The sequence below is a fragment of the Choloepus didactylus genome, chromosome 16 (assembly GCF_015220235.1).
Source record: "Choloepus didactylus isolate mChoDid1 chromosome 16, mChoDid1.pri, whole genome shotgun sequence".
Lineage (NCBI taxonomy): Eukaryota > Metazoa > Chordata > Mammalia > Pilosa > Megalonychidae > Choloepus > Choloepus didactylus.
This window is the reverse complement of record NC_051322.1, coordinates 56,756,139-56,778,367: the sequence shown is the minus strand read 5'-3', so window position 1 is coordinate 56,778,367 and position 22,229 is coordinate 56,756,139. Positions and strand designations below refer to the sequence as shown.

General features: G+C 40.6%; 1 protein-coding gene across 1 annotated transcript in view; it reads left to right on the top strand.

Annotated features, from left to right (window-relative positions):
- Positions 1 to 22,229, top strand: part of LAMA3 (laminin subunit alpha 3) — a 289,773-nt gene that overhangs the window by 40,020 nt on the left and 227,524 nt on the right. The window contains exons 3-7 of the mRNA XM_037806378.1: positions 12,083 to 12,200; positions 12,943 to 13,061; positions 14,219 to 14,389; positions 16,771 to 16,862; positions 22,028 to 22,149. Coding sequence (XP_037662306.1) covers positions 12,083 to 12,200; positions 12,943 to 13,061; positions 14,219 to 14,389; positions 16,771 to 16,862; positions 22,028 to 22,149 — 622 coding nt within the window. The remainder of the gene's footprint in view (positions 1 to 12,082; positions 12,201 to 12,942; positions 13,062 to 14,218; positions 14,390 to 16,770; positions 16,863 to 22,027; positions 22,150 to 22,229) is intronic.

The following is a 22,229-nucleotide window of genomic DNA, read 5'->3' as shown; positions in this document are numbered from 1 at the left end:
AAAACCAAACCCCTTCCACATGGGCCCCCTCTCCAGCCGTACTTTGGACGGCAGTGCCCTTGGGCCCCACTCTAGGCTGTGATCTTTCTCAGGAGCAGGTGGATGCCTCTGCAGATGTGTGGGCTCTTACCTTCCTTGAGCTCATCACTGTGACAACCCATAAGATGTCTCCTTAAATTTTCTAAACACCCTAGGCGGTAGTACCACCCCTTTGAGAACTAACATACTAAGGATGCAGTGACTGATGGTCAAGTTCTAAGGGGGACTATTTCATCTGAAGCACAGCTGATCTGAAATGACACTTCATCTTAAAGCTCATCCCAAAATGAAGGTGCTGACTCATAAAAAATGGAATGTGCTGACTAATAAAAGGAATGCGCTGAGCCAATTTAAGTGGCCATTGTTATGCCCTGTAGACCTAGACAACTTTAGCCAAAAAGGTCTTTATGAAGTGCCCAGTCATTAGTAAGGGCAGTGTAAACAAAACCAAAAGATAATTTTACCCTATGTAAAACTCTGATTTAGCTATGGATGCAGAACCTTAAGAATGATGTAATAGAGAAAGGAAGAGATAGGACAAATTTAAATAGGAAATGTCCATTATGAGTGCATAACGGAAACATTAGGACTCTTCAGATAGAAAGATGTTGGCTAAGAGGTGGAGACTATAATATTATGGAGAGGTTGGACTTAATCTTTGAAAAATGATGGTAACATAATTTGGAACCTGATTTAGAACAAAACATTATGATTGAGAAATATTTTGTGGAAGTCTATCACAGAGAAATCAATTATAGAAATCATTATATTTTTAGTTGTTTAGTCTAAAAATATATAAATAGATTCAGGGAGGAGTTAGATAACTTGATTGCTGGTTATTAAAGATGATTAGTTGATCTCTGCCTTGGAACAACATGACTATATCATTTCCTTGTTCAGTACAATTTGTTTAGACAAATTCATAGACTACTTATCAGTTTAGTGAGTGAACCAAATGTCGTACCTAATAGTTTCAGTTTGCTAAAGCTGCCAGAATGTACTATACCAGAAATGGATTGGCTTTTACAATGGGGATTTAGTAACTTACAATTTATAGTTCTTAAGTTATGAAAATGTCCCAATTAGGACATCAATAGGATGATACCTGGACTCTGAAAACAGGCTGCTGGCATCTGGGACACCTCTGTCACATGGCAAGGCACATGACCAGTGTCTCCTGGTCCTTCATTCCCAGGTTTCTTTGCTTTCAGTTTCTGGTTCCAGTGGCTTCCTCTGTGGGTCCTCTCTTCACTTCTCCAGGGGTTTCCTCTCTCCATGCTCTCAAGCTCTCTCAGTCTTTACTGTCCTTTACCCTCTCGTAAAGAATTCCAGTAAAAGAAATAAGACCCACCTTGAATGGTATGGGTCACATCTCAATTGAAACACCCTATTTAAAATATCCCACCCACAATAGGTCCATACCCACAGGAATGGATTAAAAGAACATGGCCTTTTCTGGGGTACAGAACAGCTTCAAACCCAAACACTGATTTTCTTGTAAATTAGCTAAATAAATAAATAAATAAATAAATAAATAAATAAATAGAAAGCATGAATGAGAAAAAGTGAGTTTTACAAGGAGAAGCAGGCCCTAGATAAAAATATTCCTTGACAACTGAGTGTAGTTACAGAAAACAGGATTAAGTACAAGACTTAATTAGGAAATTGAGTAATTGAGTTTCGAGTTCTTGGATTCCAGTGGGCTTCAGCTTATTTAAAATCACCAACCAAATCTATTTGTAAATTGTTAGTCATGGATAAAATGCTCTTGAATGACATATTTTAGTCTCAAGTTCTGCACTTTTAGTCTATTTAGAGAATAATGGTTAAAGTATGCAAAGACTAAAAATCATGTCATATGTCACTAATCTTTTCTTTTACTCAAGAGTTTAAAAAATTCATCAGTGTAAAATACAGATGCAGGTGTTTTGCCTTCTCTGTCTTCTTTCTTTTTTACCCTTGAAGTCTTCCATTAAAAAAACAGTGGGTTTGTCATTTTCCAAGTTATTGTAGTGGTTCAAATCTCTATTCTGTGCTTTGGTTGAGGGAATTTATTTTTCAGGCTATTGGGGTTATTTTAGAAGGTAGAGAGTCTAACTCTCTTCTCTTTTCTTGTTGCTTCCCTCATCTCTGCCACCTGCTGACTTGAATCTTTCTTCCTTAAAAAGAGCTTGGGGGTTATGTGGTGCTGGTATTGAAATTCTGGGCAGGCTGTCACTTGGGAGTAGAAACCTGTGCTATTCAAAAGGGTGCAGTGAGTTTCCTCTTAAAAGTAGATGTTCAGACGAAGGTTCTTACCCTGGGTGAGAGGTTGACTCAAATTCTTTCCTGTAAGTTTCTGGAATGGGCTACTTCCCTCCTCCCAGGTGAGCAGGTGCTGCTGGGAGCCAGTGCGAGAGAACAGATGAGCTGAGGGACAGTGACCTTCCTCCTTAGATTTAAAGCAAGCACAGTCTTTTTTGATGGTGCCAGGGACTGGTTTTTATAGCACAGGTGATAATAAACCAGAAGAAAGAGGTGCCCTCGCTGAGCCATTGGCAGATGTGCTCTTTGGATCAGGATTAAAGGGATCTTTTTGCAGGCAAGCTGAGTTATATTTTCATCACTGGCCTTGATTGTTTTGAAAAAGATTGTTCTTATTTTGTAAGAAGGTTTCAAACAACATTATTAAAGTGGGATTGTTACCCTCTTTGCATCTTTCCTTCACAATTAAAAAAATTTCTATAAACTTAGCTCATTGGATAAATCTTTCAAATGGGCACCAACCACAAAGTAAATTTGTTTGTATCCATATTTTGTGACCCATTTTCATAACTTGTATTTACATTTTATACATGGACAGTGGTGATTTTTATGATTCAGTTAATAAAAATAAATGTTTCAAAATGTCTCCCCACAGGTTACTTATTAATTATAAAGGTAAAAAGGTGACTTGTCAATGGGGAAATCTGGTGGACACCTCCTTAAGCAAATGGTGAAAACTTAGCATCTACCAGTATCAGAACAACCCAGCATAGTTTCTGCCGTTGTGGTGCACTGAGCAGGAAACGTCATCCATGCAGCATTCTTACCAAAAGGTGTAACCTGAATCACATCATGAGAAAATGATCGGACAAGTTCAGATTGTGGAATATTCTATGATAGCAATGACCTGGATCCTTCAAAATGTCAATGTCAGGAAAGAGGAAGAATGTCAGGGGACAGTTTTAGATGAAAGGACACAAAAGAGACTTGACAACCACATGCCGTATGTGATCCTTGATTAGATATTGGATTGAAAGAAATACAAAGGGTATTATTAGGACATCCAGGGAAATCTGAATATGGATACTGTATACATAAGATTCTTGTAAAAATGGTAAAATTTCTTGCATACGAAAATGCTGAGTTTATGTAGGAGGATGGCCATGTTCTTAGGAGACACAAGCTGAAATACTTAGGGATGATGTTCTCATGATGTCTGTAAGTTATTTTCAAGGATTTTTTTAAAATGTGGTGTGTGTGTGGAGAGAGAAAGAGAAAGAGAGCAAGAGTTTGCACACAAACAAGCAGATGTGGCTATATGTTAAGAGTTGGTGAATCTGGGTGAAAAGTGTATAGGTATTATTGTATCATTCTTTACATTTTCCTGTAGGTTTGAAAATTATTCAAAATTAAAAGTTGGAAAAATTAAATTAGAGAATCCTGCTTTCAAATAATACGTTTACTAAATTATAAAGCTATTAACAGACTCCTTTCACTCTCATAAACTTAAGACTTTTTTGAGGGGGGGTGAAGTTTAGTTGAACAGTAAGTTTATCTTAAAACTTAAAAACATTTGCATAATATTTTATACTTTCACATATCTCATTTATTCATTTTATTTCAGCTCCATAACATTTATTAAGCATCTATTATAGGTCTGATATGAATAACAGATGAAAACAAATATTTGCCAGAAAGCATGATAAATGCTCTTTTTTGCAGGAGAATATAAAATGTATATGAAGTAGAGATTACTGTTACCCATTTACTTAACAAATATCTTTTTTGTTTGATGATTTTATTTTATAATTTTATGGGTGTAGAAATAAAACCTCAGGGTGGTTAAGTGATGCACTTAGAGTCACACAGCTGGTGGGTTGCAGGGCAAGGATTTGCTCCCAGGGGAGCTGATTTTGCTAAACCTTTAGCCTTTCTACCCTCAAACATGGGCATCAATCCAGGGCTCACCTGTCTCTGTGCTAGCCAGCTTATGCTGGCCACCTGAACTCAGTGTCAACTACACAGCTTTAATAGTTAATAGTAGAGGAGAACCTAAGATGGCAGCTAGGTGAGACAGGGCAAAAAAACACTTCTGTGAAAAATACTAGAGAAAAACCAGAAAGTGACCCAGAACGCCACTTCCAGAGTAGCACCAGCCAGACAAGGTCTGCTAAATCTACAGGGACTGTGCATTTGGTGAAACCAGGAGTCTGCATTCTGAAACGAGTGAGTGAGTCAGCTGAAAGTCCCTCGGCCACACTGCGGTGTGGGGAAACGGTGGGTTGGCGTTTGGAGACAGACTAGTTCTTTAAAAAAAAAAAAAAAAAAGCCCGAGAGCAGGTGCAGATACGATGGGAGCGGGCTGGGCTAACGCCTCGGTGTCTGGTGTGGAGGATACCCCTTCCCACATCCACTGCTGATTGTCTCAGGCCCAGGGGAGCAAAGGGGAGCCAAAAGGAGAAAAAAATGCATGACTTGCAGTCATCTCCCCGGAGGGTGGGGGACGCTCCTGCCCGGGGCCGAACCCACAGCACAGAGCCGCGCCAAGAAACCTAGTGTGACAGGGAGTCTTTCCCACAGCACCGTGCACACGCCACAATATTGGCCATGGACAGTGGCCTTTAATACACCCACGGCTGATTGTCCTGGAGCTGGGAGGGCGGAGCTGTGTGGAAAGGGGGAAGTTAACGCGTCCCATTCAACCATCTTTGAAGTGGGCTGGGAACACCCCTGTACGGCCTGGCGTCCCAGGGCTTCCCTGGAGGCCGGCGCACACTTGTGATGTAGCACGGCCCTTCCTCCCTCAGCAGAGGTCCTGGAAGAGCACCGCAAGGAAGGGGGACCCACTCAGAAATCCCAGGAAACCTACGCCAATACCAAGGATTTTTGGGTCAGCGGCAGAGAACAGCCTTAAATCTCCAGGAACACCTGGGAGGTTTGATTATTAAAGCTGCCCTTCCTCCATAACTGCTCAGACACACGCCCTTCATTCAGGGCAGACAGCACTGACAACACACGCAAATTAAGTGCACCAATTGGACCCCACAAGAATCAGATCCCCACCCACCACAAAGACAAAGTTGTGGAGAACTGACTTGAGGGGAATAGATGACTCACAGACGCCATCTGCTGGTTAGGCAGGGAAAGTGTACGCCACCAAGCTGCAATTCTAACAAATTAAAGATCAAGTAAAGCAAATGCCAAGAGGCCAAAAACAACAGAAAATCTTAAAGCATATGATAAAACTAGACGCTATGGAGAACCCAAACCCGAACACCCAAATCAAAAGATCAGAAGACACACAGTACTTGGCGCAATTAATCAAAGAACTAAAGACAGGCAATGAGAGCATGGCACAGGATATAAAGGACATGAAGAAGAGCGTGGCACAGGATATAAAAGACATAAAGAAGACCCTAGAAGAGCATAAAGAAGATATTGCAAGAGTAAATTAAAAAATAGGAGATCTTATGGAAATTAAAAAAAAACTGTAGGCCAAATTAAAAAGACTCTGGATACTCATAATACAAGATTAGAGGAAGTTGAACAACAACTCAGCCTCCTTGAGGACCACAGAACAGAAAATGAAAGAACACAAGAAAGAATGGAGAAAAAATTGAAAAAATCGAAATGGATCTCAGGGATAGGATAGATAAAATAAAACGTCCAAATTTAAGACTCATTGGTGTCCCAGAAGGGGAAGAGAAGGGTAAAAGTCTAGAAAGAGTATTCAAAGAAACTGTTGGGGAAAACTTCCCAAACCTTCTACACAGTATAAATACACAAAGCATGAATGCCCAGCGAACTCCAAATGGAATAAATCCAAATAAACCCACTCCAAGACATATTCTGATCAGACTGTCAAATAGCCCTACCGACAGAGAAACAAAGAAAGGAGAGAGAGAGATAGAGAATTTTAACAGACATATATATAGAATATTACATCCCAGGTCACCGGGACACACATTCTTCTCTAGTGATCACGGATCTTTCTCCAGAATGAACTGTATGCTGGGACATAAAAAACAAGCCTCAATAAAATAAAATAAAAACATGAATTTGTTCAAAGCACATTCTCTGACCACAATAGAATACAAATAGAAGTCAATAACCATCAGAGACGGAGAATTCACAAAAACCTGGAGGATAAAAATGAGGGGGAGATGAAAACATTCATGGATAATCAAAAGCTGAGGGACTTCATCACCAGTAATCAGTCCTATAAGAAATGCTAAAGGGAGTTGAGCAGGCTGAAAGGAAGGGACACTAAACAATTGACTGAAACTACATGAAGAAATAAAGATTTCCAGTAAAGATCACATTGTAAATATAAATACTAATACTACTGTTTTGTTGACTTATAACTCCACTGTTTACTTCCTACAGGATCTAAAATACATAAACTATAGTGATATATCGGTGGTTTTGGACTCAATGTAAAATATGTAATTTTTGACAAAAACTACATAAAGGTGGGGGAATGATGGAGTATAGGAACATAGTTTATTTGTTATATTGAAGTTAAGTTGGCATCAAAGAAAAACAAGATTGTTATAGATTTAAGATGTTAAATATAAGCCCCATGGTAACACAAAGAAAGTATCAGAGAATATGACCATAGAGATGAAAAGTAGAGTAGGGGTTCTGAGAAGTGGGGGAAGGGCCAATGGGGAGTTAAGAAATGAGAGTAGGGTTTCTGTTTGGGGTGAAGGGAAACTTCTAGAAATGGATGGTGGGAAGGTAAGAGCATTGCAACATTCTAAATGTGATTAATCCCAGTAATGGAATGCTAGGGAGGGGGTAGAATGCGAAGATTTAGGCTATATATATGTTTCCACAATTGAAAAAAAAAAAAGACAGTCTAAATAGATGACAATTAAATGCCAAGGATGATCCTGGATGGGATCTGAGGATGGAGGAGAGGAGGCTCAAAGGGACACAGATGGGACACAAGAAAAAAAAAGGTAAATATAGAATGTAAGCTTTATATCAATGTTGAATTTCTTGAACTTCTTAGCTGCGCTTAATGAGATTGCATAAAAGAATGATCTTGTCCATGGGAAAGGTATATGTGAATTATATTGTTTGTTCAAAGATATGTGCAGCTTGCTCTCATATGATCAGAGGACAGAGCAATAGATGATGGATGATAGATAGGGAGATAGGGAGGGAGGGAGGGAGGGAAAGAGGGAGGGAAAGAAAGAGAGGTTGTGTGACAGGATGTTAAAGGTGGTGGATCTGGGTATCAGGGGAGAGAGGTCAGGGTATGATGGAGTTCTATGTATGGGGTTTGTAACTGTTTCTGCAACTGTTCCTGTAAGACTGAATTTATTTCAAAATAAAATTTATTAAATTTAAAAATATAGTTAATAGTACATTATAATAGTCTTTCATCAGTTGCAATGGGGGGGAGGTATATGGGAACTCTGTATTTTCTGCATGATTTTCTGTAAACCTGCAACTTCTCTAATAAAAGAGACATACATGTGCACACAACATATTCAAGTAAACTTTTTTACAAGTAAAAAAAATTCATTCATCCATTCATTCATAGCATTTATTGAGAACCTATTGTGTGCAATCTGGGAAGGCCCTGAACTAAATAGATTATAGACAGTAGCAAGCTGCAATTTCAGGGCCTTCAGAGAGAGAAACTTTGGGAAGAGAAACAAATAAGATCAGACTGTCCTGTCTCACTCCCCTACTCAACTTGAAGACTTCTGAAGTCAAAGTGCCTCACACTTTACCTTTTATGATTATTATTGGCTTTTAAAAAAATATAATTTAGAAGACTACTTGTTTCTCGACCTAAAGGATCAAATAAATTTCAAGCCAGTTTTGGTTATACTGTTAAAAAAGCATGTGTAGAGAAGATTACAACTCAATCCTTCTTGGTCATTTTCCCTCTTATCTTTGACTCCCAAATATTATTTCTTTGAAAATACTCAGCTCTGCCTTTGCTATTCTATTTGTAGTGACTTCATAGGCTGGTGCTTTCTACTTGCATAAAGGGCCCTCATTTATATCAGTAAGTCTCAAATGTCACTCTTGTATGCTTTGAAGTATTTTGAGTGGTCAAAGAGTAAATACAAGTAACTGATACTAAAAAAGGAGTTTAACATAAGGAACCATTTACAAGGCATCCAATCTGAACTTATTATGCAGAAGAGAAGACATTTCTACTTGTTGGGTGAACATGCATGAGCCAGGCGGTGAACCCACTTTGGACCCACTTACCCTGCCTTGCAGCGACATTTTGAATTGGCAAGTCTCAGGGGAGATTTGCTGCTGAGCTGGAGCACATGGCAAGAATCCGCTGTAGGTTACCTGCAGTGGTGGTAATCAATAAAACCTATGGTCTGTCTGTGGAAATGGAATCAGAAAAACCACTTGTAGCCTGCCAATATTCAGGGCCCATGAACATCCTTTGGGGAGTCTCAGAAACAAATCCCTAAGACAAAAATGGCAGGGAAACATGTTCGAGTGGAATGTCCTGTCTGTCAGGTGCTGAAAGGTGAGCTGGTGGAATCGATGGGATTGTCAAATTAGGCCCGGGTAGCAGGCTCATTGAACAAATGGAAAGGCACATTTTGGTGTTGCCACCTGCTTCTAGATTTTGGATTTTGCTGCTTCAAAGGGACCCCAGATTATATTGGAACAGGATGAAGCCAAACGAAGGAAGGCTCCCTCTTAAGTCGCTACGACTATTTCATTTATTTGGATTGTTAGCTACAGAAAGTGCAACTTTGGAAAACAAATGTGTTCAAATAAGCCTTGGTATGTATTATAACGTAGCCCCCACCCCCAGGCTCCCTATCATGGAATTTTTCTCTGATGTTTTATTTCCCTTAGGATGAAAGTGGTCAAATATCAAGTCCCTGCCAGGTACCTTGGCAGAGCCAATGCCCAGGGAGTGGAATACACACAGGCTCAGGCTTCTTACACCTGCATGATGTGGACACATTGCTCAGCCTCTCTGAGCCACACTCTTCCCATCTGTAAAGTGGGGTTAACAAAGCCCCACATTTCAGTGTGAGACTTAAATGGAAGAATGTTTGTGGAATGCTTAATGTGCTGCCTGGAACAGTAATCATGAAATCATCAACTGTTGACTAAATAGGTTTTGGGGTGTGTGTGTGCTCTGATTGTGGGAGCTCTATAGAAGAGGTTAAGCATGCATTGAATGATTCCTATATCCCAAAATATTTCATTTATACTCTATCTTATTCACATGTCTAATAGCGGTCTTATTTTTGATGTGGTCCCAGAGAGATGTGCAAATAGTTTTTAGGGGAATGAATTTCTTCTGATTTTCTAATCTAGGAGTTCTAGAATTTCCAAAGAATTCCTTTACTACGTAATAACAGTATGGGTCTTTCGGAAATTATTAACACTATCTTCACGTATTGTTGTATGGTTTTCAGAACACCTTATGATTTCCAATTAGTTTTTCTCCAAGAGATTGGATCAGTTTTTCCAAGTGTTGGTAGACAATGTGGGGGTATTAGCCTAAGCTCACCAATGTAAGCAGTTTTTTCAAGATCAAAGGGCAAGTGTTTGGAACAGAACTGACTGAACTTAGAATTTTCAGTAATTGGTGTGACAATTCTTCCTTTTTCAGAGAAATAACCAAAGGGGCTTCTCAGAGCAAAGGGTAAATCACTGACTAGAGCACAGGTTCTCAAAGTGTGGCCTGAGAACCCATGGGGGTTCCCAGACCTTTCAGGAGGTCCATAAGTCACACGGGCCTCCTTTTATTCCTGCTACGTATCTATGTGGAATCAGATTTTCTTCAAACACTTCAGCCAAAGCAACATATTGTAACATACTGACTGCAGAAGCAGAGATGAGAATCCAGCTGTGTTCTACTTAGCCAGCCATTTAAAGAGATTTGCTAAAATGTAAAGTAATACCACTTTCTCACTAAAATATTTTGTTTTGGAAAATATAGTAACTTTTCATAAAAATATGTTATCGAAACCAACAAAAATGGCTTTATTATTACTTAAAATGAATTAATGTGTATTTTAAAAATTTCTCAATTTTAACTTTTAACATGGTAAAATATCAGTAGATATAATGCATATAAACAAAATCTTTTGGGGGTCCTCCATAATTTTTAAAAGTATAAATGGGTCCTGGGAGCAAGAAGTTTGAGAATCATTGTCCTAGAGTTTCTGGTTTGGGGATGTTTATATTAGTTAGTAGTTTTCAGGCTTTTTTTTTTTTTCCCCTTTTTCTTAGGTATATGACTCTTACCATACTACTGTATGTGAAAAACATAAAGATGAATCTCCCTTATTTGTTTCCAGGAAAGAAAGGATCCCACAGGGTCTGAGCACTTTCTCTCTCCCTAACTACATGAGCTCATTGTTCCAGTGGCTCTTGTGGACTAGCTCATAGGGATGGGGGCATGGTCTTCAGAAAGTCACTGTCAAATCTCTTACCTGGAGATTAGGGGGCTGGAGGGATAAGGATAATCCTCTCTTATTAACATATAACATAGATTTGTTTAACAGCTGTGTTTATTGTCACACCAGGCTCTTTGGGAAACACACAGATCATCAGAGTTCATAATCCCAGTCAGATAAGTTTTGAAGGAAGGGGGCAGGAGTAGACAGTAAGAACCACTGGGGTCTTGGCATTCAAGAGTGGCAGGGTAAAGAAAATGGTTGGTTCCAGAGCCCCACTTCATCTTCCTACTTTTACATGATCCTAGCTATGGGCAAAGTAGTGTTGAGGTGAACATGAAAATAAGTAAGAAGGAGAACAATCAGGAAAAGAGGAGACCAGTGGAGAAGGTACAGAGAAAGGAGGTGCTACCACCACCAAAACAGCTGCTCAATCCTGCAGCTGTGATCTCTTCAGCACTGGTCCTGACACTCCCGGGAGACACCTTGGGCTGTGCTTTTGGCTCCTGGTTCTAGAAGGGCTTAGCACATTGTCACAGCCCGAGGGGGCTTTACCAGTCAAAAGACCAAAGAAAACGCCCAGCATCTGCTGAAACATGAACTTTATTTAGGGCTTACTCACAGGGAGGCAGAATTTAAACGGATTTTCTCTGGCCAGGCAGGTACCACTTTTGCAGGGAAAAGCGGCCGTGCCTGTGCGATTCAGAGAACAGCAAGCCCTTTTATTAGGGTTTTAGACAAAGACATTCCTAAGGGTGGGGGGAGCATAAATGCAGGAACAGGTCACTCTGACCTGAGGGATGGTGCAGGAAGGACTAGAATAACACTTGAACAATTACATTTTGCTCTTCTGGTGAGACTAAGAGTGTCTCATTTCCTGCCTGCTTCCCATAAAGTTACATTTGAAGGTCAATTTACCCTTTTTCTCCTTACTGACTTACAAAGACAATAGGTTAAACATTTAGCTGCCTTGGTCACGCAGACTGCTGTGCACCAAAGATCTGCAGGCCTGTTTTGCTCAGGCCATGGCTTGCCACACACATGATGACTATTCTTGACATCAGACTTCTCTGATTGCACAGACTTGAAAATGCTGCATAGCCTGGTAAATTCAAGGGTATACTGATTTAAGTGTGAAGAAGATGGTGATTAAGATGTAGATTTAATGAAGAAAGAATGATGACAGTCTTGGTTTTGAACATGATAATTTTGAAAGGCTGCTGCGCCCAGGTAGAGATATCCAATAGGTAGTTAGAAATAAGGATCTGGATCTTGGGATAAGGGTTGCAGCTGGATGTTTTGCTTTAGAAATCAGCATCATATGGAAGGGGACCAAGCTGTGGATAGATGAGGTGACTTTAATAACTGTACCTCTTTTGTTTTATCAGCTCTTCCATGTGGCCTATGTCTTAATCAAATTTGCAAATTCTCCTCGCCCCGACCTTTGGGTTTTGGAAAGATCTGTAGACTTTGGAACAACTTACTTGCCTTGGCAATATTTTGCTCGTAAGTAATCTTGTCTACCATGTTATAAGGGGCTTTAATTATTTGCAACAGAGCAAATCTGTGGATTTAATTAGAAAATTAGTCTCTCAGCATGGCTAGTTAGAGACGTGTCAGTTTTAACCTTCTAAGTTACCATCAGTATATCTACGTTTTTCAAGCATGTGTACATTAATTCCAAGGATGCCACATGCAGAAGAAGTGAGGGTGAAGTGCCTTTTATGATCACAGTTCTTGCCACTGTTGGAAGGCAGCAGCATACCTATAGCTGGGCCATAGCTCCAGTCCTTTTCCTTTTATGTGAAATGAGGAACTCTGTTCCATCTTTCAGTTCTATCTTTATAGAACCTTGCATTGTGCATTATTTACTTTGACCCTGTAACCTTCACTAATGAAAGAATACCACTGTCTGTGAACTCTATGATGAATTGAGGTGGACAGGAATTTTGCTTACAAAGGGTTGGGTTTTCTATGAAAGCTCCTCAGAAGGTAAACTTGCTTAATGAGGGGTGAGAATTTAGCACAACATCTCCAAATTTGCTGCTGAAAGGCCAGTGGCCTGAAACGGCTTAGTATTTTCTTTCATGCATTAAAAATTTCATTTTAAGCTTTTGACTATGATTCTTAACTGTTTCTTTTTTTCTGTTTTTTTTTCATTTATTTTCTTAAAGAAACATGAAGCTTCTTAAAAGATTTACAAGATGATAATATTTTATTTTACAATACTAAAATGTTTTGTTCCTAGATTCTAAAATTGACTGTTGGGAACACTTTGGGCAGGAGGCAAATGTGGCTATCACCCGGGATGATGATGTACTTTGTACTACGGAATATTCCCGTGTTGTTCCTTTGGAAAATGGTGAGGTGAGTAGGTTTGGGAGGCTGTGAGAGATATAATTCAGAATTGAGCATGAGGATATAATTGTGAAACTTGCAATTTCAAGGAAGTCTAACATAGGGCAAGATGGAAACCAATGCTTAACAACACTAAAGGATAAATGAATCGAACTGAGGACTCCAGAATGAGTTGGGTTGGAAATTCTCTTTAGGATCTTGAATTCTCCCCTGGAAGTCAGAACTTGGGATTCAATGTCCACAGGTCCTGAACTCTCCTTTTTTAGGTGGTATATTTAGAAAGTGGGTCACTGGTGATTGAGATGATGACCCCTCCTACCTCTTCAAAAACACATTATCCCTTGTCATAGTGAGGAGATGAGGGGGGATGAGGGTGGTAGCAGCCCTCTTCCTTGATCCCTTTAGGCAGGATGGGCATCATCTGTTGCTGTCCCGTTAGGCATGCATTTGGCCCTTGCAAAGTCAGCCAGATTATTATTAAGGGAGCAGGAGGGCAAATCAGAGAAGAATTCCATGGAAATTATGAGACAAAATGAACATGAGCTGAGTTTCAAATAAACTTCTTTAAAGGGTGTCAGTCTTCCCTTCCTTAAGCAGAGAGAGAGTTTTTGAGCATCTCTGTCATTATATCTTCTGATGATTGGTGAATAGTGCATGTTTCAAATGGCTGAGACTTTGACTTCATCAACTCAAGCTTGAAAACAAAACTTGGGTTTGTACAGATTTTTTTGCCCTCATCGCTGTCAACTTGAAATCTGGAGTCTTCCTTTTTTCAACCTCATTTAGATTTTTGGATTACTTTAGCATCGTATCTTTGATGCAGTTTGACTGTTATTTCCTTTTATTTATAGATTTTAACATGATATTTTCAATTCTTCATAGCTGTAACAGCCCTCCAACTACACGGATAGAAAAAGGTTTTGAAAATGAAATGATAATATCTCCCGTGAGACCAGGTTTCAAGGACATATTGCCAGAACTCAGAACTAGAAAGGGGAGGGAAGATGGAATAAGCAATGATGGTTTTAGACATAAAGGAGATCCAAGACAACTTACCAACATCTGGTGGTTCAAAGAAACCAAGTGCTTTGGGGTATGTGAGTTATTTTTAGTCACTTGCTGCTAAATTTTGATTTTTTTTTCTTTATTGTGTGTGATTGTTTCAGGTTGTGGTGTCCTTGATCAATGGTCGACCAGGTGCAAGAAACTTTACTTTCTCTCATGCCCTGAGGGAGTTTACCAAGGCAACAAATATCCGTTTGCGTTTTCTCCAAACCAACACCCTTCTGGGACACCTCATCTCCAAAGCAGAGAAAGATCCAACCGTCACTAGGCGAGTAAGTGGTGCTTTTTAAGTGCACAGTCAGCAGCTTTTGTAACCTTTTTTTGCTTATGAAATTATTTGCCTGGAACTCTTTCAGGTAACCTTTATAACCAATAGTGATGTAGGTATAGGGGATGTTCTTCTCTGAAATTCTAGATGTAATTAGAAGTTTGGTTGTTTAAAGAGAAATCATTACATTCAAAAAAGATAAAAGTTAGAGGATTATAGCCAGGCTGGTGTTAGTCTGGATGGGCTGTTATAACCAACAACTCCCACATCTCAGAGGCTTACCAAAATAAAGTTTTATTTCTTGCTCATGCCACAGTCCAATGTGGGTTGTGTGGGATCTGTGCCACACAGCCACTCAGGGACCCAGGCTCCTGCTACGTGAGTAACTACCATCCTGCAGAACCCCAGAGTCTTCCACTGGACCTCTGAATCAGCTCAGCCCATGAGGGGAGAGAGAGAGCACAGAGAAGGTGTATCTTCTCTTGACCATGCAGGTCACTTCTGTTGGTTAGAACTGGTCCTACAGCCCCCCCTAGATGCGAGGAGGCTGGGTCAGGCCATCCAGCTGCGAGCCCAGGAAGAGGTGGAGGAGGAGAACAGAATCACTGGGGAGCACTGGTCCTCTCTTCTGTGATGGATGTGCTTCCTGAACATCTCTCACTCTCAGTCCCTGTCATGTGTGCTGCAGGGGTAAAGCTGATCTGGGCCTCTTCTCTCCTTGTGCTGCCCTTAACACACGGGGAGAGAGAAACCTCTGTGGGGATAGGCAGGAAACCTGGGAGTGTCAACTTGCCACAGAAGGCCCTGGTAATGCTGAATTTATCCAATGGTAACCAGAGGAGTTGATGACACCTTCAGGCTAAAGTAAAGTGTTGCCATGAAGCATTGATGATTGAACAATTTTTAATTAGGAAACCAGGCCAGAATCTCCCATCAAATGAATAGAGCTCTTTAAGATGACTACAGTCAACAAAAAAAGATCCAAAACAATCTCGTGTCCTTGTGAATTCAGAGATTTCCTCACTGACAGGGATTCTGCTCTCCAGCAGCATGACCTTACCCAAGAAGGTTGCTCTGCACCCCCACATTCCTCGCTCACTGCTGTGAGCCTCCTGCCAAAAATAAAAAGCAAGAGAGCTGAAGAAGGTGCCATTTGTCACTGATGGAGAAGTCTCAGCACAGAAGGCCTTCAAAATGGGAGCGCCTATGCACATTTGTGCCTGGGTTAGGGGCTGAGCCTTGGTTGGGTTTAAAGCTTGCTCTGTCTGGTCTTTTTGGAGCTTGAACCTTTGATGTTGGCTGTATTAAAATCAATCTAACAAGGCCACAACAACCATTGGTGTCCCCTGCCAGTCTCAGAGCTGTGTCCGATTCATCTTTGTAAATGTTCTCTTCCCTTCCCAGCGCTTAGGTGCAAAATACATTGGGTGGGGGGTGGGAGGGTGTAAATAAATAAATATGCTTAATTTATAAAATCCAGATTCACATGAAAACTAAACTAGGAAGCAATTACTGTCTTTCCAAAAGGCTATAGGGGTAAACTTACAAGTCTTCTAATAAAAAAAAAAATTACATATTAAAAAAGGCTATCGGATGTGAAAGGAAATGAAATCAGCTTTAGTGGCAGAGACATTCCAAAAGGAGCCGAGAGGTCACTCAGGTGGGCACTCTTACGCATAATATAGACAACCCTTTTTAGGTTCTAATGAATTGGGGTAGCTGGTGATAGATACCTGAAACTATCAAACTACAACCCAGAACCCATGAATCTTGAAGACGATTGTGTAAAAATGTAGCTTATGAGGGGTGACAATGTGATTGGGAAAGCCATATGGACCACCCTCCCCTTTGTCCAGTGTATGGATGGATGAATAGAAAAATGGGGGGGTGGGGGGAGGCACCCAGTGTTCTTTTTTACTTTAATTTTTCTTTTTCACATTAATTTTTATTCTTATGATTTTTGTGTGTATGGTAATTTTGGTGGTGAACGCAGAACTATATAATGGTACTGTGAACAACTGAATGTACGCTTTGTATGACTGCATGGTATGTGAATGTATCTCAATAAAAATGAATTAAAAAAAAAAGCCTAGTGGGTATCATTTTTTTCCGAGGCACTTTTCCTCAATGCATTTAAAGAATATGATTTTTAAAGATAGGCAAATATGGCAGTATGTGATTAAATCTGATTAAGGATTGCATCTATTTTGAAAGGCAAGCTACACCCGAATGTGGCTATTTTATGTGTTGAGAGAGGCAAAAGAAGTGGTTCAAGAGTACAGGATAGAAGAGAAGCAGTTAAATACAGATGCAGATTAAAGATTAGTAAGGGCAGTCCTCTGTTGCTGTTTCGTAAAATGACATGTTCTCTTTTCTGTCGGATAGTATTATTACAGCATAAAGGATATCAGCATTGGTGGGCGGTGTGTTTGCAACGGCCATGCTGAAGTATGTAAAGCAAACAATCCTGAAAAACTGTAAGTACACTGTACATTTTTTTAGCCTTAGTATGAATAAGTCTAATTGTTTTGGAGGATGTTTCCATACCATTAAATATTTCGAGGGCTTGCCTTTTAAGAGGAACTTTTTAAGGTCAGCAAACAGGAGGCATGTCTGCTGGCACAGCTGTATCCTCCCCGTTCTCCCCCCTAGCCCAGCCCACAGCAGACATGGCGGAACAAGCACTGCATTCTTGACGCGTGATCTGGGATGCAGTCACCAACTCCCCTCCTAGATGGTGCTTTAGCCAGCTGCAAATCGTTGATTAGAGTTATGTGAGAAATACAACCCGTTTGTCATTCCTGATCTAATGGGATAAGGGATATACGCCTTCAGATTCTTTTTCTGTTTTGTTTTTAACTGAGGTATATTTTGCCTACAACAAGATGCATGGCTCGTAAATGTTAAATGTTTGTTGCATAGACTTGTGCTATCACTACTAGAGTTATGCTTTTAAGGGGTGGTAATTACTGGATGCTAGATATAGCAGTCATCTTTTTTCCCTCAGTGTTTTATTTAAAGGCTACAATTCCCCACAGGCAGCATTCACCAGAGATATAGTTTACTTGTAGTCAGATTCAGGTTTGTACATCTCTAGGCCTGACTTTGGGGTCAGGCAGAGCCGCCAGCTACCAGCCCTGAGCAGCAGTGACCCCTGATGTCCTCAGGGATCTGGTGCTGCTATGCGAGGCTGCACAGCTAACTGGCCTATGATTGGCAAGGACTTGCTAATTAATGGCTAACCCATCCCACCATGAGATTCCTGGAAGGCCGGGTGAAGACACCAGGAGTAAGGTCAGATAAATCCTGAATTGGAGAGTGAGGGGAAAGAGAGTGTCCGTCTGGTGTTCCTGAATTGGGGACAAGAGGGTGCCATGTGGGAAAGGATGTCTGGGTCATAGTGGATGGCATAAGGGCACTGGGAGCCGATCCCTCCTGAGGGAAGCAGGAGAGGGTCTCAGAGGGTGAGCCGTGCCCATTCTCTTTATGCATAAAGATAACCCTAAATACATAAACTGTGTGGCATTGCTTATTTTCACTATTAACGACTAAGCATGAGTGGTGGAATAATCTATGTCATTCATTCATTTAACAAATATTTCCCAAGTGCCTCCTGCAGATAGCAGGCACCCGTTTTACGCTGATAAACAAGGAAGACAAGGATGCTAGTGCTTCAGACAAGTGACAGCTAAACGAGCAATCACAAAGTGTGACAAATATTTCACTATGTGGAGTGTTTCTGGCAAAAGAAATAGCAGCTCAGAATCCTATAGGGACATCACAACACATTTGAGGAACTTGTAAATTCCTTCCTCATTACAAGGCTTTGATCTTCTAGCTTAGAGCTGATTCCAACCTGTAAGTCATTTTATTAGGTTGTTGTAGGTTTTCCGTTCCTAATTCTTCTAGAAATTTCTAGTTATTTTTATTCATAGCTGTTATTTTGTGTTGTTTCATGAAAGGCATTTAATGCATTTTTTTTGCTCTGATGTGTCTACTCTATTTCTTAGATATACATTGCCAGTAAGGTATCTTATCTGTATTTCATTGTTGAAAATATTGTATATTTAGGACTGTGCAGATTATAATTATCTATAAATTATCTACCAAAAATATTGAAATATTTAAAAAACTTTGATTTAATAAAATTTATAATGATATAAATGTTATAGAGGAAACTCCTTTTTAATGGGATTGAGTTTGAAAGAACAAACTTTTAAGGAACCCATAGTCTGAAATCTATGTTACTCAGTGGCTGGCAGCAGCACCCAACAGTTGAAGCTTAAAATAAATCATTGTTAACTTAGCACTGCCATCCTTGTCTTCTCTCACTCAGTGGGTGACTTTCTCACCTCTCATCCACCACCCCCCCATTAGATTTATTTCATACCAGGAAATGAAGAATTCTCTAGCTTTCTCCTGTCCTTTACAGTAAAGAATTTTCATGGGGGAATTTACCAATTTTAATTTTCATAGAACCTCTTACTACGTATTTATATCCATATATCTTACAGAATTTTACAGTTTCCAAGGTGCATCTACAACTACATAACACAACAGTTATTATCCCCATTTTACTCAAGAGGAGAGGGGGGTACTGATCAGAAAGGTTAGAAACAGAACTAATGAGTCCTGAGTTTTAGTCTCGAGCTCTGCTACAGGTGAACTTTGGGGTCTTGAACAAATGCCTGAATCTCCTGGGGGTCAGTTTTCAAATCTGTGAAGCAGTGAGAAGGCTCAAGAGAGGGACTTTTTGTGTGAACACTTGGTCACCAAGGGCCTTTCTTTTCATTTATTTATTCATTCCATCATCAAAAATATTTCACTAGGCAAATGATATAAAAAGATAAAATGAGATTCTGCAAACAAGAAATGTGCCCATTTTGTAGAGGAGCTAAAGGCCATAGAAGATTGTAAGGCAGTGTGGGAGGTGGGGACCTGGGTCTCTCTGTGGGAGTCAGGGAGGCCTCCCCGAATATCGATTTGCCAAAAGCCACACAGACCTAGATGGGTGTGGAGCTGGGCCTCTTACCGTCCCATTCAGGGCACTGGCTATTCATCACTGACCTTTGGACCAGCCCATTCCATATGAATATATATATATGTTTTTTCAATATATATTTCCGTCTCCTGTTGACTTGGCTTTCATTTTTAGGCTAATAGGTAAGATTGAGGAAAATCCTTATTTCTGATCTTATTTTATTTTGGCTTCAAGTTTACTTTTTTAGAAGCTGGACCCAGTATTAAGAAGGTGTGTGATAAGTATGGTATCTGCATAGTGACTGATTATAAAATATTCCTGAAGTAACTGGTGCTAATGGTTATACATACAATTTCAAGGGAGTAAAACTGCCCTAAAAGAATAGTTCAGGAAACTCTAGGAAGAGTTTCATAAAAGTCAGAGATTCACATTGTCCCATCCCCTCAAAATGAGTTGCTTACAAATACAGGCACTTGTATCTATTTTTTTAATCTTCTGAATTCCTTTTGTTCTTTTCCACTTTCTCCTGTCTTGCTCAGGGTCTATGATGGCTTATAAGAATACACAAAATCTAAATTAAAAGTAGAATTGGGAAAAAGGGAAATGAGTTGGGGTCACAAAACAGAGACAGAGATACAGCCAAAATTAAAAATGTGTGTTGGGAAGATAGTAGAGCATGTTCCTGACCCCTCAGCTTCTGGTCCCTTTTCTGGAGCAAGAAGAGAACCAAAGTGAGCTTCCAGGAAAAGCTAAGTTAGGTGGCTGTGCCTGAGACCACAAGTTCCCCTGACATCTCTGGCTGCCAAAGCGGGGCAGGGCTCCATTCTCCTCAAAGACTGGGCTACAACCACAGGTTCTACAGCTCACCAAGGGGAGAAGAAGCCATTAGAGAAGAGCTGAGCTTCCCACTGGAAGGGCAGCCAAACCCTGGAGACCTAGACACCTGGAGTTCTGTACTGGGTGGTCAGTTGCTCCCAATATATGCAGTGGAAAGACTGTCTCTCCAATCCACAGTGAAAGGCTCAGTTTCACTTTTCACCAGTCCACTGCAACAAAAATGCCTTGCCTTCCTCTGTCTGATGGTTTGCTTCTTCCCAACAGAAGCAAATACTGATGAAATCTACATCCATGAATAGGAAAAAATCTTATGATATTTAAGGAGACAGTGATTTAATGGAGGAAGCCAAGGCTTGACAATCAAAAAAGTTAGTTACTTTTGAGGCACAACCTGTGAAGAGGTAAGAGAGGGCTTTAACCAAGCATACTTTAACCATGCTGATCTTGGTGCATGGTTAGATGGCTGGATCACAGATTTAATTCTGAGCTTCCTGGCAGTCAACTCAAAAAGGGAACTCTGTTCAGTTTCCTATTTCAGTGTAATCATGACCTAAAAATCAACCAGATGCTTAAGAGAAACTTGACTATTGACACTGGGACCAGATAAGACATCTACCCTGGAGGTGGGGTGGGTGGTCATCATGAAGATGATTCTCTAATCAATAACATCTTCAATAACATCTTTACAGATGCAGACAAGTTTTCTATATAAGCTGGGCTGAGAGAGATTCAAAAAAAGCAATCATTTAAGGGTGCATACAAGTACCTGGCTTTTTTTTTGGTCTGGGCTCAATGCTAATCTACCTGTGAGATTAGCTGGACTATATGTTCTTCCAGCAGTTCTCCCTAAATATTCTTTCAGGCCAGCCTTTACCAAATATTTCATGGCAGTGAGCTGAAACTGCCTCTCTGACAGGTGTCCATCTGGACTCCAGCTATTTTGTGCGGCCATTTAAATCTTCGTCCATGTGCTTTAACAGGTAGTTGAGCTGGGAGAGGGCTGACACCTTCACTTAGGAGCGTGACTGAATGTAATCCATCCCAGAGAAGAGTCGAGGGGATCCCCAGAGTCACAGCCTTCTTAGAAAACTGGTTTGAATCCTTGTTAAAGCACGGATGAATGGGAGATCAAAGCCCGAAGTCTTAATCCAATGTCATGGCTACAAATTCATTTTAACTTGGAAAAACGTGAGGACAGATGTATAATCCTTTGAACTTGCACTTTTAGATTTGTAGCCCTTTGCCTCATGGAATAATCTCTGCCTTTGGCCCTACAATGGAGCCGTGCATTGGAGCCGGCACGTCCACTGGTAGCAGGAGCCTCTGAGATCCTGTCAGTCACAATCTCCTGGATTCTGTCAGTCTCTGTTGAGAGCAAGAAACTTAAGCACACCTTTCTCACAAGTCTATTTCACATCTTTGTGAGGGGATAACTGACATCTCAGTAAACTCAGTATTTCTTTGCTCATTTATTCATTTATTGGAATATTAGAGAAGAAAGAGTGTGGGAACAGGGTTGAGGCTTTGGAGTCAGGCAGACTGAGGTTTGAAATCTGGCTCTCCATTTATCATTGTGTGACCTCTGGCAAGTGCTTTAATATCTCTGAATCTTATTTTCATTGTGTAAAATGGAGATAAGCTTGATTCCTCAGGATTTGGGGGACTTGAGATAATATATGCAAAGTGTTTGGTTCTCATAATTGCTCAATAAATGGTAGCTGTCAGGACGGCTGGGACGGTGGTAGTCACGTGTCAGTGTGTCACACAGGACCAGCTGGTCTTAATCCCAGCCTTTCAGGTCTCTGAGATGTGCTTTGCCCGCAGGCCCAGGTTTCAGTGTGAATGCCAGCACCACACCTGCGGGGAGACGTGCAACCGCTGCTGCACTGGGCACCATCAGAGGCAGTGGCGGCCAGCCACATCGACGCAGAGCAATGAGTGTGAAGGTGAGGGCTGGGGGCGTGGGCCTGAGGGTAGGCCCCTCACAGTGGCATTCCCCCACTTCTACCTGAGGACCGAGGCCGTG